This window comes from Pelophylax lessonae (genome assembly GCF_965119305.1).
Source record: "Pelophylax lessonae genome assembly, chromosome: 6".
NCBI lineage: Eukaryota > Metazoa > Chordata > Amphibia > Anura > Ranidae > Pelophylax > Pelophylax lessonae.
The window spans coordinates 205,134,515-205,150,643 of record NC_138773.1 but is presented as its reverse complement, the minus strand read 5'-3'; the positions used below and the strand labels follow the sequence as shown (position 1 = coordinate 205,150,643).

The 16,129-nt window shown below is 46.0% G+C and overlaps 1 protein-coding gene across 3 annotated transcripts in view; it reads right to left on the bottom strand.

The window, feature by feature from the left end:
• The window catches only part of PIKFYVE (phosphoinositide kinase, FYVE-type zinc finger containing), a 583,956-nt gene that overhangs the window by 16,492 nt on the left and 551,335 nt on the right, over positions 1–16,129 (bottom strand). For all 3 annotated transcript variants that reach the window (XM_082260055.1, XM_082260056.1, XM_082260057.1), the window contains one exon: positions 8,814–9,075. In XM_082260055.1, the coding sequence (XP_082116181.1) occupies positions 8,814–9,075 (262 nt within the window). The remainder of the gene's footprint in view (positions 1–8,813; positions 9,076–16,129) is intronic.

Here is a 16,129-nt window from a genome sequence, read left to right as displayed (position 1 = left end):
TGACTGGTCAGCCGGCGTGGCGCCCCCTCCCCCATCACTGCTGAACACCTCAATACATGTAGATGGTATGACCAACCGGGGGGGGGGGAGAAAGGGGGGATGTAGGGGGGAGCTGGTGTCATTTGGGAAGGAAGGACACATTGGGGGCCTACCAACCTGGGGAGGGGCCCGCATCCACCCCGAGCATTTACCAGAGAGAAGGGGGGACACTATTCACCACACCTTGGAATCGGGCAGACCACCGTTCTATCTTGGAATGGGGGGTGCTGTGGGCCAGAGGTACACTGCGACTCAGGTCGTGACCAGGGCTTTGCGTCCTTGCGAGATGTTTAACTCAACGGCCAGCCCCCGTCAAGTGGGGCTGTGTCGCGGACGACCTAGCGCGGAGCTGCGGTCGGGTCATGTTCGCTGGCCAGACTGGGAAGACTGCAAAGGTCCAAGGATATCCAATGCGTTGCCCAGTCCAGGAGTTGATTGTAGTTCTCACTTGAACAGACTTGATTGTAGTTCAGAAAATAATAAAAGAAAAAAATTCAGTTTAAAAAAGAAAAATGCTAGGACCAGAGATTCCAGCAAGGAACTAGGTCCTTCCTCCTGACTAGGCAGAAAAAAAATGTAAGTCCTATAGCAGGAAGTGGGAGTATACCCCTTGGACAGTCCTATGGGCATAGTCATTTTTTTCCCCCTAGTGTCCTACTGCTATGGAGAGCAGCATAACCGAAGGGTCAAAGAAGATATGGAGCTGTGTCCCTCAATGAATGAAAGAGAAAAAAAAACTTTTAACTTTTGTTTGTGTTACTGTTGGAGCATTTTCTTCACTTACGGTCTAGGGAAACGGCTGTTCCCGGGACAGGATGTGAGGGGAAATTTCTGTAGGTTAGCCCCTGACAGCAGTAAAACCCCAATTGGAATTCTCTTTCCCAAAGATATCCACAATTAACAAAAAAAAAAAAAAAAAGAATGGCTATTAGGCTTTAAATACTCTTTTGTCAAATAACCTTTTTTTTCAAAAGCCAAACTCTGATGATTAAGCTCAGAAAGCTATTTTATAACAGGCATGTTCTCAATAGAGATTGGGGCATTTTCAAATCTCCCATTTTAAGAAGTTTTAACTTGCCAATTGCAAAGTTAGATTTTCAAGCTCATCAATAAAGCTTAACACATCGGAAAGGTAATGCTTCCCAAATGAGAGATAAGCCTAGACTACTTTTCTGAAGAACTCACAGTCTTGACAGAGCTGTATTGGATAAGCCTCAACAATCAAACTAAGTCATTCCGGATTCCAGTCAGGTAGATTGTGTTTGTTCTCATTATTTTTGTGAAGTAGAACATTTAAAGCCATACAAGTTTTTAATCAGGGCATTACCATAAACACTATTTAAAATATGAATTAAGATGCACATTGCAGTGATTGCCCATTTAATGGCATACAAATTTATAAATGCCCGTCCTAGGTTTACCAGAAAATACATAAATAAAACAAAAAAATCTATCTCAGAGGCCATTATACTATACTACATTTAATCTACACTCAAACTTTCTTCTGCCTTAATCAGCATATATAGCATAATAATCTCTACTCCTACATAATGCACTGACTGCATGTCAACCTAATAAAATTCACTTTGGGTTTAAAGAGGAAAGGTTATGGAATACCTTACAAGAATAATTTAAATCCCCTCAAAGTTTTACACTTAGGGCTCCACAAATATCTTCACAATACGGTCTCTGAAACCTGGACAGTCCCTCCAGAAAAAAAGTCTCTGCCTCTTCATTCTATCTCCATGTATTGCTATGCAGAGGCCGCCTACTACAGATACAAAACAAAGACTTTCTGTGGAGAGGATGTGAACAGCAAAGTTCTCCATGAACCAGGTAAATCAAGAAGTTACTATCAAAGAATGTAGACATAGTCAAGTAGGCTCAATTGTTCATTTTTTAAAGCATCAGAAAAGCAACGGAAGAATGATTTTGGGTAGGGTTGAGCGAACACGGACTATATTATTCGTGTTCGTACCGAATAATTGGATTTTTGTTACCCGAACACGGACCCGAAAACTTTACTGTATGTTCGGGTAAAAATCTGTGTTCGGTAATTTTATTTCCGGGTTTTGTATGTATTGGCGCGCTTTTCATGGCGGGCTTTCAACAGCCAATCAACAAGCGTTTAACTGGTGTGCCTTAAGCCATCCCAGCCATGCCTACAAATGTATTAGTAGCTGTGATTGGCCATCTGAAGCATGTGACCAAGTCTTTATAAGTTCGAGACGGAGCGCCGCTGCGTCATTATGCTGTAGTTCAGGGATAGAGCACACATCATACGTGCTGGCTGCTGATTAGGGACAGACAGGCAAAAATCATTTGTGTCCGAATAGTATTGAGGGACAGGTCGGAGTGTTTTAGGCAGGGCGAGATATAGGCATTTTAGGGCGAGGCTGCTGATTTTTAGGGTCAGTGTTCTACAATCGATTTTGCTGTGTGTGGGGGGGGGGGTTTGCAGTGCCGGCAGTGACCGATCTTATCGATCCTTTTAGGGAGAGTCTGGAGATAGGCAGGTGTCAGTGGTCCACATCGATTTTGCTGTGTGTGGGGTGCAGTGAACACAATCTTTTTGCCCACTGAGGAGGAGGGAGAAAAGTCTTTTTTATCAGTCACTGTGTGCAGCGTTTTTCCTTCAGTGCTGCTGTGCTGCTGTGTTCACATGTGCTATTATTGAGTGATTTCAAAAGATATACACTTTTTTCTATTCCACTATTCAATATACACCCTTGGGTTAAAAAAATTAAATTGTGGCATAGTCTGTACTAATCTAGTTAAAAATTACAAACTTAAAAGGGGAATTTTTTTTTCCCTCCATAGCCTGCAGCAGAGCTGGTCCACATCGATTTTGCTGTGTGTGGGGTGCAGTGAACACAATCTTTTTTGCCCACTGAGGAGGAGGGAGAAAAGTCTTTTTTATCAGTCACTGTGTGCAGCGTTTTTCCTTCAGTGCTGCTGTGCTGACTGTGATAATACACTGCTGTGTTCACACATGTGCTATTATTGAGTGATTTCAAAAGTTATACACTTTTTTCTATTCCCCTATTCAATATACACCCTTGGGTTAAAAAAATTAAATTGTGGCATAGTCTGTACTAATCTAGTTAAAAATTACAAACTTAAAAGGGGATTTTTTTTTTCCCTCCATAGCCTGCAGCAGAGCTGACTGATATAAGACACTGCTGTTCACATGTGCTATTGATAAATCACCAATTTTATATCATATTTTCTATTCTGCTATTCAATCAAAACTTTTGGGTATAAACAATTAAATTGCGGGATAGTCTGTGTCGGTACGTGTGAGATACACCTTTCCAATTTTTAGGGTGCATCTCATACTTCCGAGGATTTGAGGGTGCTGCCTGTTCTGAACTCCTCCTACTCCTCATCCTGCCTTTGGGGGTACAAAAAATAGTAATTTGGGCCTAGTCTGGGTCTCTACGTGTGAGATACATACACCTTTTGATATCATATTTTCTATTCCGCTATTCAATCAAAACCTTTGGGTATAAACAATTAAATTGCGGGATAGTCTGTGTCGGTACGTGTGAGATACACCTTTCCAATTTTTGGGGCGCATCTCATACTTCCGAGGATTTGAGGGTGCTGCCTGTTCCGAACTCCTCCTACTCCTCATCCTGCCTTTGGGGGTACAAAAAATAGTCATTTGGGCCTAGTCTGGGTCTCTACGTGTGAGATACATACACCTTTTGATATCATATTTTCTATTCCGCTATTCAATCAAAACCTTTGGGTATAAACAATTAAATTGCGGGATAGTCTGTGTCGGTACGTGTGAGATACACCTTTCCAATTTTTGGGGTGCATCTCATACTGCCGAGGATTTGAGGGTGCTGCCTGTTCTGAACTCTCCTACTCCTCATCCTGCCTTTGGGGGTACATAAAATAGTAATTGGGGCCTAGTCTGGTTCTGTACGTGTGAGATACATACACCTTTTTTTTGATAATATTTTCTATTCCGCTATTCAATCTACACCTTTGGGTATAAACAATTAAATTGCGGGATAGTCTGTGTCGGTACGTGTGAGATGCATACACCTTTTGATATCATATTTTCTATTCCGCTATTCAATCTACACCTTTGGGTAAAAACAATTAAATTGCGGGATAGTCTGTGTTGGTACGTGTGAGATACATACACCTTTTGATATCATATTTTCTATTCCGCTATTCAATCAAAACCTTTGGGTATGAACAATTAAATTGCGGGATAGTCTGTGTCGGTACGTGTGAGATACATACACCTTTTGATATCATATTTTCTATTCCGCTATTCAATCTACACCTTTGGGTAAAAACAATTAAATTGCGGGATAGTCTGTGTCGGTACGTGTGAGATACATACACCTTTTGATATCATATTTTCTATTCCGCTATTCAATCTACACCTTTGGGTAAAAACAATTAAATTGCGGGATAGTCTGTGTCGGTACGTGTGAGATACACCTTTCCAATTTTTGGGGCGCATCTCATACTTCCGAGGATTTGAGGGTGCTGCCTGTTCCGAACTCCTCCTACTCCTCATCCTGCCTTTGGGGGTACAAAAAATAGTCATTTGGGCCTAGTCTGGGTCTCTACGTGTGAGATACATACACCTTTTGATATCATATTTTCTATTCCGCTATTCAATCAAAACCTTTGGGTATAAACAATTAAATTGCGGGATAGTCTGTGTCAGTACGTGTGAGATACACCTTTCCAATTTTTGGGGTGCATCTCATACTTCCGAGGATTTGAGGGTGCTGCCTGTTCCGAACTCCTCCTACTCCTCATCCTGCCTTTGGGGGTACAAAAAATAGTCATTTGGGCCTAGTCTGGGTCTCTACGTGTGAGATACATACACCTTTTCATATCATATTTTCTATTCCGCTATTCAATCAAAACCTTTGGGTATAAACAATTAAATTGCGGGATAGTCTGTGTTGGTACGTGTGAGATACATACACCTTTTGATATCATATTTTCTATTCCGCTATTCAATCTACACCTTTGGGTAAAAACAATTAAATTGCGGGATAGTCTGTGTCGGTACGTGTGAGATACACCTTTCCAATTTTTGGGGCGCATCTCATACTGCTGAGGATTTGAGGGTGCTGCCTGTTCCGAACTCCTCCTACTCCTCATCCTGCCTTTGGGGGTACAAAAAAATAGTAATCGGGGCCTAGTCTGGTTCTGTACGTGTGAGATACATACACCTTTTTTTTGATAATATTTTCTATTCCGCTATTTAATCTACACCTTTGGGTAAAAACAATTAAATTGCGGGATAGTCTGTGTTGGTACGTGTGAGATACACCTTTCCAATTTTTGGGGCGCATCTCATATTGCCGAGGATTTGAGGGTGCTTCAGTCTGCCTCCTGCCTGTTCCGAACTCCTCCTACTCCTCTTCCTCATCCTGCCTTTAGGGTACAAAAAATTGTAATCGGGGCCTAGTTTGTGTTTGTACGTGTGAGATACACCGTTTTGTAAAAATTTGTCCTATTCCGCTATTCAATAAACACCCTGTTTGAGTGTAAAAAATTAAATTGCGGGATAGTCTGTATCGGTACATGTGAGATACACCTTTTTAAATTTGTTTGGCGCATCTCCTTCTACCGCCGAGGATTGCAGGGCGCTTCGGTTTGCCTCCTGTTCCTAACTCCTCCTACTCCGCTTCCTCATCCTCTACCGCCTCCTCATCCGGTCAGCGTAACACCTTCACCACCAACTTCAGCACGGCCAGAGGTAAACGACAGCAGGCAGTTTTAAAACTTGCCTGTTTGGGGGAAAAACCACACACCGCGCAGGAGTTATGGAGGAGCATGGAACAGCAGACAAATGAGTGGTTGCTGCCAGCGAGCCTCAAGCCCGGCCTGGTGGTGTGCGATAACGGGCGAAATCTCATAGCAGCTCTGGGCCTAGCCGGTTTGACGCACATCCCTTGCCTGGCGCATGTGCTGAATTTGGTGGTGCAGAGGTTCCTTAAAAATTATCCCGATATGTCAGAGCTGCTGCAGAAAGTGCGGGCCGTCTGTGCGCACTTTCGGCGTTCTCACCCTGCTGCTGCTCGCCTGCCAGCGCTGCAGCGTAACTTCGGCCTTCCCGCTCACCGCCTCATATGCGACGTGCCCACAAGGTGGAACTCCACCTTGCACATGCTGGAAAGACTGTGCGAGCAGCAGCAGGCCATAGTGGAGTTTCAGCTGCAGCACGCACGCGTGAGTCGCTCTGCGGAACAGCACCACTTCACCACCAATAACTGGGCCTCCATGCGAGACCTGTGTGCCTTGTTGCACTGTTTTGAGTACTCCACCAACATGGCCAGTGCCGATGACGCCGTTATCAGCTTAACTATCCCACTTCTATGCCTCCTTAAAAAAACAATTCGGGAGACGATGGAAGAGGATGTGGCACAGGATGAGGAGGAGGAGGATGAAGAGGTAACATTTCCAAGGCTTTCAGGGCAGTCATTCGCAAGGGGCTCCGAGGGTGGGTTCCTGCACACAAAAACGCCAGGGACACAATTGTCCAGCAGGGGCACAGTTCTGGAGGATGAGGAGGAGGAGCTGGAGGAGGAGATGGAACCATGTTCACAGCAGGGTGGCACCCAGGCCAGCTCATGGCCATCACTGGTGCGTGGCTGGGGGGATACAGAGGACACAGACGATACACCTCCCACAGAGGACAGCCTTTCGCTGCCTCTGGGCAGCCTGGCACACATGAGCGATTACATGCTGCAGTGTCTCCACAACGACCGCCGAGTTGCCCACATTCTAACTTGTGCTGATTACTGGGTGGCCACGCTGCTGGATCCCCGTTACAAGGACAACGTACCATCCTTAATTCACTCACTGGAGCGCGATCGCAAGATGCGCGAGTACAAGCGCACGCTGGTAGACGCGATGCTGCTGGCATTCCCACCTGATAGCGGGGCCACAGTGGAAGCACAAGGCGGAGGAGGAGGAAGAGGTCGCCAACGCAACCAGGGCACCGCCAGCACCTCAGAAGGCAGGGTTAGCATGGCCGAAATGTGGAAAAGTTTGTCAGCACGCCACAACAAACAGCAGCACCAGCAGCTCATATGGAATGTCTTAGCAGGAGGCAGCATTTCACCAACATGGTGGAGCAGTATGTGTGCACACGCCTACATGTAGTGAATGACGGGTCTGCCCCCTTCAACTTCTGGGTCTCCAAATTGGGCACATGGCCTGAGCTTGCCCTTTACGCCTTGGAGGTGCTGGCGTGCCCTGCAGCCAATGTATTATCTGAACGGGTATTTAGCATGGCTGGGGGCGTTATCACAGACAAGCGCAGCCGCCTGTCCAGAGACAATGTGGACAAGCTCACGTTCATTAAAATGAACCAGGCATGGATCCCAGGGGACTTTTCCGTACCTTGTGCAGAATAGCGATGGATACCGACCTTACCCAGCCATTGTTCCATTTTTGCTCTTTCTCACTCTTTTGGGGTGTACCCTCATTTAAAATTTCTGAAAAAAAGCAGTGTTGGCTACCTCGTCCTCCTCCACCGCCGCTTCCACCTACACCACCCATAGGTGTGCGCAGCCTATTGCATTAGGGTGTACACCCCAAAGTTTAAATACACATGCATGTGTTTGCCTACATGTACATGGCCCGATAAATTACTCTCCCTGCTGGCAAAGTGAAATAGAGCAGAGCAGGTCCGAGGGAGATCTTTCCCATCTCCTCACTGGCAAACAGAGCGATAATGCTTATGTGCCTTAGGTGATTAGGGTGTGCCCAGGTACACCCGGCACACCCTGTGCGCACGCCTTTGACACCGCCACATCCACCACCAACTCAACCTCCCTCCTACTCCATATGGGCCTCGTCCTTCAGAGATGAAGAACATTGTTTTATTTTTCTGTTTTTTTTTGTTGTTTTAAGTTATTTCCCTATCCACATTTGTTTGCAGAGCACTTGCCATGCTCTTAACTACGTTTTGCTGCCATTTGCAGCACTCTAGCCCTTTCCTTTGGTGTTTTAGAGCCATTTTATTGCCTGAAAGTTTGGGTTCCCATTGACTTCAATGGGGTTCGGTGTCCGGGGAAAAGTTCGGCAAAAGTCCGGGACACGGACCCGGACTTTTTTTTCAAGTTCGGCCGAACCCGCCGAACACGGACATCCAGGTGTCCGCTCAACTCTAATTTTGGGTACTAGGTGCAGTGGTTGAAAGTCAGCCATTGCTAAGCTGTTTTTCATACAGTGCAATCTCTAGAGAATAGAGTAGAGAATAGTGCAAATATAAAATGAATGAGCAAGGCCAGAAACGTGCTCAAACTGAAATGAAGTCAACAGCAGCTCAACAATGCACTTTTTTCAACAATGGTGTGCTGAAAGGACATCTCAATTCATAATTCATCAGGTAATAAAAACCTAAAGAACAGTGAAAGGAGACTACAAACGACATGGGATACCCACACCCAATGTTTCCCTGGTTTGTTGCATGAATCTCTGGATGCATCCTAATTTGCGTGAACAATTCAGAGTGGGGCTCATGGTAAAAAAGATGCAGGAATGTTTTCTTGGTACCCCATAGATCTCTTATTACTGAGTAACCTTTAAATGCGACCATGTACATAAGCATCAGCACCCCCAATGCCCAATTTAGGAATCATATTAAATAGCCAATTCAAGCATTTACATTTTTTAGAGAACATTGGCATCTATACAAACATACATGAATGCTTACAACGTGAATAAAAGGGCAACAAAAACTGAAGCATTCACAAAAACAGAATGTATTTACTTACCAATAATTCCAACTACAAGCTCATCGGTGGTGTCATCTCGTCCCACTAAGAGAGAGTAGTCAATAATCAGGTGGCTGGATAGGAAGTGGGAGTCGCTGTGTATGGAGGCTCGAAGGACAGACTTTGAGTGTGATCGGATGTACAGGGGGTTGTCACGCACCAGTTTCAGCAGATTTTCATCCAGCAACACAACATCACAACTCTCCTTTCCGGTATCGGTCTTCACATTCCTGTTCCTCAAGGAACCTTTCAGATCAAAAACCTAACAAAGCCAACCATAGCAACATGATTTTTTTTTAAATTGATAAATTGTCTCTTGCGCTAATTTATAAACTATGAAAAATTTATATAAATGCCACTGTTCAAATAAACTATTTGCAAAAAGTGAAATCACAGCCCCTAATGTGTAAACACCAGCAGCACAAGTGTAAGAAAAAATGGATTTTTGTAAAATCTTACCGTAAAATCCTTTTCTCTTAGCTCATTGACAGACGTAGTCCTCGGTGATACAGCACCTTTGGGTTATGTTGCCTCCACAGGAGTAGGACTAGACAGGAAATAAAATGCTCTGGCCACACCCTAGGGGCAGTCCCAGAGGGTATATCCTCTCTCTCTCTCTGCCTCAGCAAATCAGTTATGTCATAAAAGCAGTCTTTAGAGAATTTGACCCAACCCAACTCAAAAAAACAGAGGGGCGGGTACTACGTCTGTCAATGAGCTAAGAGAAAAGGATTTTACGGTAAGATTTTACAAAAATCCATTTTTCTCTATCGCTCATTGACAGACGTAGTCCTCGGTGATACAGCACCTTCGGGAAGTCCCAGAGCAGTATCACAAATGAGGGGTGGGAAAATGGAAATCAAATCCAAATCTAGAAGGCCCAACCGGTGCCAACTAGAAGTTTACAATGCTCATCCTTAATGATGAGACTCAACAAAAAAATTTTCAAACAGAAAAAAACCCTCGAGGTAGACCACCGGTCTCCTCAAATTGCGGCCTGCAAAACCTTGCTGCCAAATGAGGCATCCGCCGATGCCATCACATCAATTTTATAAAATTTTGTAAAGGTATGTACCGACGACCAGGTGGCCGCTTTACATACCTGGACCACTGACGCCTGATGGCGAAAGGCCCAGGAAGTACTGAGCGCTCGAGTGAAGTGCGCCCTAACAGGGAACGGAGGATTCCGACCCTTAATAGAATAAGCCTGTACCACCGTCTGACTGATCCATGTAGATATGGTCGCGGCAGACACAGGCAACCCCCTTCAAGGGCTATCCGTGATCACAAAAAGTGAGTCCGTCTTACGAAAACCACTTTAGGAAGGAAGGATGGATTCGGAAGAAGAACCACCTTATCCCTATGAACCACCAGATCTGGGGAACGACAGGATAATGCGGCCAGTTCTGACACCCTGCGTACAGAAGTAATGGCCACCAAGAAGGCCACCTTCTGGGAATGTAAGCAAGGGAATCTCCCTAATATCTTCAAAGAGAAGTTTCTGAAGAACCGACCACGCTAAATTAAGATACCAGGCGGTAAGGGTGCGCGCACTGGTGGAGCCAGATGTCGCACCCCCTGGATGAAATTCCGCACCAAGGAATGATTAGCCAAAGGTTTCTTGAAAGAAGATTGCTAACGCCGAAAACCTGACCCTTGATCGTGCTCAAGGATAGTTTCTGCTCAACCCCTTGTTGCAGACAGACCAAAATTCGGGTCACCGAATAGGTATGTGGGGAAAATCCAATAGATTCACACCATGCAATATAAGACTTCCATGTGCTGGAAGTCGCTTTCCTTGCTTTAACTGGAGGTAGGAATAACTGAAGCTGACACTCCCTTGTCCTTCAGTACCTGGGTCTCAATGGCCAGGCCATTAAGCCAGCGACTGTAAAGCAAGATGGAAGATCGGTCCCTGAGACCGCAAATCCTCCCTGAGAGGAAATCTCCAAGGAGCGTCCGCGACTAGCCTCGCCAAGTCGGCGTACCAGGCTTGACGAGGTCAATCCAGAATTTCCAGAATAACTGGAATTCCCTCCACCTCTATCCTGCGAAGAAGTTCCCGCAGCAACTTGAGAGGATGGAAGGCATGCCGTAGCTGATACTGCCCCCACGGGGCGATCAGCGTTTCTGCTGCGTCCGCTAGAGGATCGTGGCGCGAGCTACAAACCTCCGCACCTTCCTGTTAGGCCAAGGTGCCAACAGATCCACATCCGGGATGTCCCAATGAAGGGACAGCTAGGGAAAAAACCTCTGGATGAAGAGGCCATATGCGATTGGATCCGAATCGGGCTGCTCTAGAGCTGCTCGATCCAGTAAATCAGACAAAATCTGATCGCTCTCAATTCCGATACCCTTATTGGTAATCTGGATACTATCGGAAGAAATGACTTCCCCTGGTTGAGCATCGGAGACTTCCTGGTCCGCTCGCTCAACCGGATCCGATTGTCCAGGGAATCGGAATTCTGATTCCATTAAAAAAGAATCTCCTTCAGGAGAATTCGGGTATGAGACTGGGTATACGGTACTGCCTCTAAGAAGGCCACCATCAGTCCCAGCCAATTGACGGACAGCAACATCCGAATCGTTGACTGAACCTTCTGGAGTTTCCCAGCAAGGAGAAACTCTCTTGCCCAGGATGTATCCAACCTTAGGCCCAGATAGTTCAGTCTCCTGGTGGGAACCAGGGATGATCTTTGGGAAAGCGAAAAAACGCTGATGTCCTGCGATGATGGGGATATAAAGATAGGCATCCTATATGTCTATGGACGCCAGGAAATCTCTTTTATGCAGGGAGGCCACCACTGTACGGATGGACTCTATTTCTTCCCAAGTCCAGATTTGGACGCACCTTGCCCTCTTTCCTGGGCATTGTGAATAGGTTCGAATAGAACCCCTGAAACCGTTCAATGTTAGAAGGGCAGAATCGCACCGGTGGAAGTGATCGAAACTCGATCCTGTGTCCTCCAGAAACCGGTGAAGACATCCCCCCCCCACCCCAGAGATGGGTAGGGGCGCATCAGGCTATATTCTTCAGGCTTGGCTGAGCCGGACTCTTTGTTTACCCGACCAGCGCCCTTTGAAACCCCTCTAAAGGGGCTTTGGAGGGTTTCGCCTTATCGCCCGCCCTCGCGGAACGAACAACTCTATATGAGCAGAAAAGGAAGGTCCTCGTTAGTTACGAGGTCTTTTTATCCTAACAGTCTGTGGCAAGACAGCAGGTGGTACCGTCTATCCTATAAAGAGGAATTCCTCAAACGGATAGCACCTAGCCATGCGTTTGGAAATAACAGGGGTTCGTTTCAAAATGACCCCATTTGGGTAAAGGAAAATCCTTCGCCCTTTTGGTAGGCTAACAAGTACCAAAAAGGAATCTCAGTCTCAGCTACCTCTGCCGGTGTAACCTCAAGACTAAAGGTTTCCCGGACGGACACAACTAGTGCATCCACCACTCTTGTGCTATGGCGGAGGCAGAAACGTGCTCCTCACTGCTGAGGAGATATTACCTGAGACAACAGCCCCCTAAGAGGGACCTGCAACTGCATTGACCAGTTCCGAATCCGTATCTGAAGTATCTGATAAACAATAGGGGTAGGCGGGGGTCGCTACTTGACCCCCGTCCCTGACAGGCCACCTCCACCCGGGATACCAAAGACTCCAAAATTGCCGATAATGCATTAAAACACAAGTGGGGTACTGGAGGGTCCTGCGGCCACCTTGAGGGGATCAGGTGGGGATACCTATGCGGCAGGGTCAATGATTATACAAGACACTTGCCAGCGACAAAAAATGACAAAGTAAAAAAAAACTTTTTTTTTTTTTTTATGTCCCCCAGTCGCAACAGCGCCCCTCAGTGTTACCTGCCTTTTTGGACCCCACAGAGAGAGAGACAGACCCCAAGGCTCATCCCTGATGCACAGAAGTTTTCATCAGCTTGCTCAGTGCTTGTCTTGTTACAGACAGGAAGTCTTTGGCCCTATTTCCTGGGTAAAAGAGGCGGCTCCGCCCCTTAACACGCCTGCCGGCTCCTCCCCCTGGCTCCATGAGGTGTTTGAGTCACCTCAAACATGGCCGCCCCCATGCTGGAGACCAGAGGCTACACCAAAATGGCGGCCTCGTGCGATCTACCAGACAATGGCGGCGGCCTGCACAGAATAGCGGCATGTCTGCAGAAGGATCTCGGCCTCACAACCCTTCACCCTCATGGTGGTCAGCGTGGTCGGAGGTACCGGACCCTAGCGGGCCGTATGCGGACTGCTGCTTAGCTGGAGGAATGATCTGGAATGCAGTATTCATGTATAGACATCGCCCTGTGGCTACTGACAGGTAGGATACCTTATACTATCACAGTAAAGTTCTAGTACTGCCACTGACTACAATCATTTACACATCTTTACAATTAGATTGTCAGCTCCCAAACCAAGCCTCCTGGCTTCTTGTACACAAAAATCACACTCAATTAGGGGGATCTGTGACATGTTGTAGGATAGAGGGGAACCCATCCTTACCATTACAGAGAGGGGCCCGCGTTCACCACAAGACCCGTCAGGGGGAAAGGGGGAACATACTACTCACCATACCGGAACCAGGCGGGCGCCAACTCCTGACAGTACCCCTCTCCACCGAGGTAGGAGGGCTGTCGACCAATACGGCGCCGTGACTCATGGTCTTTGGCGTTTCAGCGAGACGTTTAACTCGCAGGGTCAGTCCCCGTCCAGTGGGACTATGTCGCGGCCGACCCAGCGCGGAGCTATGGCCTGCACGCGCTCGTAGGCTGAACTGGGGTGACCACTGGATCTCAACATCCAGCCCGTCGCCCAGTTCAGCTTTCTTGCTTGAAGATCTCACAGGAACACTGGAGAAAAAAAGCTGTCTTAAAAAATTATTTTCTAAGAAAAAAATCCTGCCAGGACCGAAGATCCCAGCAAGGTATCTAGGTCCTTACTCCTGACTAGACAGAAAAAAACTGATTTGCTGAGGCAGAGAGAGAGAGAGGATATACCCTCTGGGACTGCCCCTAGGGTGTGGCCAGAGCATTTTATTTCCTGTCTAGTCCTACTCCTGTGGAGGCAACATAACCCGAAGGTGCTGTATCACCGAGGACTACGTCTGTCAATGAGCGATAGAGAAAATAAGTTCCATATATAGTTACATAGTAGGTGAGGTTGAATAAAGACAATAGTCCATCCAGTTCAACCTGTGTAGGTGTGTGTGACTGTAATCATCTAACATAGCCCTTTATCTCCTGATCCTTGAGATGTAAGTCTAAGAGTCTTTTGAAAGTCACCATACTACCCGCAGAAACCACCTCTTGTGGTAGACAATTCCACAATCTTGTAGCCCTAACAGTAAAGAACCCCCCACGTTGCCTGAGGTTAAAACGCTTCTCCTCTAATCGCATTGTATGTCCTCGAGTCCTCATGCAATTCCTTCGAATGAACAGCTTTTTTTCTAAGCTGAGATCCCCATTAAGATATTTATAAATTGCTATCATGTCCCCTCTCAGACGTCTCTTCTCCAGGGAAAATAAATCGAGCGATTGCAGCCGCTCTTCATAGGTAAGGTCCTCCAATCCCCTAATTAGTTTAGTTGCCCTTCTCTGGACTCTCTCCAGCTCCAACACATCCCTCCTGAGGACTGGCGACCAGAACTGGACAGAATACTCCAGATGCGGTCGGACCAGAGTTTTATAAAGTGGAAGGATTATAGTCTTATCTCTGGAATACATCCCTTTCTTTATGCATGCTAATATTCTGTTGGCTTTGGAAGCTGCCGCTTGGCATTGCATGCTGTTGCCTAATCTATCATCAACCAAGACTCCCAGATCTTTCTCCATTTTTGAGTCCCCCAAGGGTTCCCCTCCTAACATGTATTGTGTTTTTATGTTTTTGGTCCCCAAGTGCAAAACCTTACACTTCTCGACATTAAACCTCATTTGCCATGTCGTTGCCCACTCCGTAATTTTGTCCAGGTCATTCTGTAGGATATCTGCTTCATGCTGTGCAGTTATTGCCCTGGCCAATTTTGTGTCATCTGCAAAAATTGATAACGAACTACTGATCCCGTCCTCAATGCTGTTTATGAATAAATTGAACAAGGTTGGTCCCAGGACTGAGCCCTGGGGCACCCCGCTTACTACCTCAGCCCAGTCTGAGTATGCGCTGTTTATTACCACCCTTTGGACACGGCCTTTTAGCCAGTTCCGTATCCAAGAGCAAACCCTGCTGTCGATACCTGCAGACCTTATTTTATAAATTAAGCGCTTGTGGGAAACTGTATCAAACGCCTTAGCGAAATCCAAGTACACCACATCCACTGGTCTGCCCCTATCTAGCTCACAGCTCACTTCCTCGTAGAATGCTAAGAGATTGGTTTGACAAGAACGCCCATTTGTAAACCCGTGTTGGTTACTACTGATGATGTTGTTGTCTTTAGCATACTCTACGATATAGTCCCTTATCATCCCCTCCAGAAGTTTACATACTATTGATGTCAAACTGACAGGCCTATAATTTCCCGGGATATGTCTCTGGCCCTTTTTGAATATCGGAATCACGTTAGCCTTCCTCCAATCTAGGTCTAGATATAACCATACTGAGTTCCTTGAGCACTCTCGGATGTACGCCATCCGGGCCTGGTGATTTGTTTGTGTTAAGTTTATCCAGTCTTTCCCTGATTTCCCCCTCTGTTAGCCATAGTGGCAAGTCCTGTGTATTACTACTAACCATACAGTCATGGTCAGTGTACCCCTCCTTTTCCTGCGTAAAGACTGACGAGAAAAAAGCATTCAGCACGGTTGCTTTTTCAGTGTCCTCTGTAACCATCCTCCCATCATCGTTAATTATGTGTGTAATATGCTCTGCCCTAGTTTTTTTGCTGTTGATATATTTAAAGAATTTCTTTGGGTTTTTTTTACTATCCTCCGCTATTTGTCTCTCAAAGTTGATTTTAGCCATCTTGATTTCGTGTTTACACTTCTTATTTTCCTCCTTGTATTGCTGGAAGGCCGATACTGTGCCCTCTGATTTATATTTCTTGAAGGCCAATTTTTTTCCCCTAATAAGTTTTTTAACGCTACGGTTTAGCCAGCCAGGTTTGGCTTTGTCTCTTCTAAATTTATTCCCCATAGGAATGCACTGCAAGATGCCTTTGCTTAATATGTTCCTAAAGCATTCCCATTTTTCCTCAGTGGTCAGGGATCCCAGGGTTTGGTCCCAGTTTACCCTTTCCATCATTGAGTACAATTTTGGAAAGTCTGCCCTTCTGAAGTTTAGGGTTCTTATGTTCCCCACTTGCCTTTTTATATTGTTATTTAT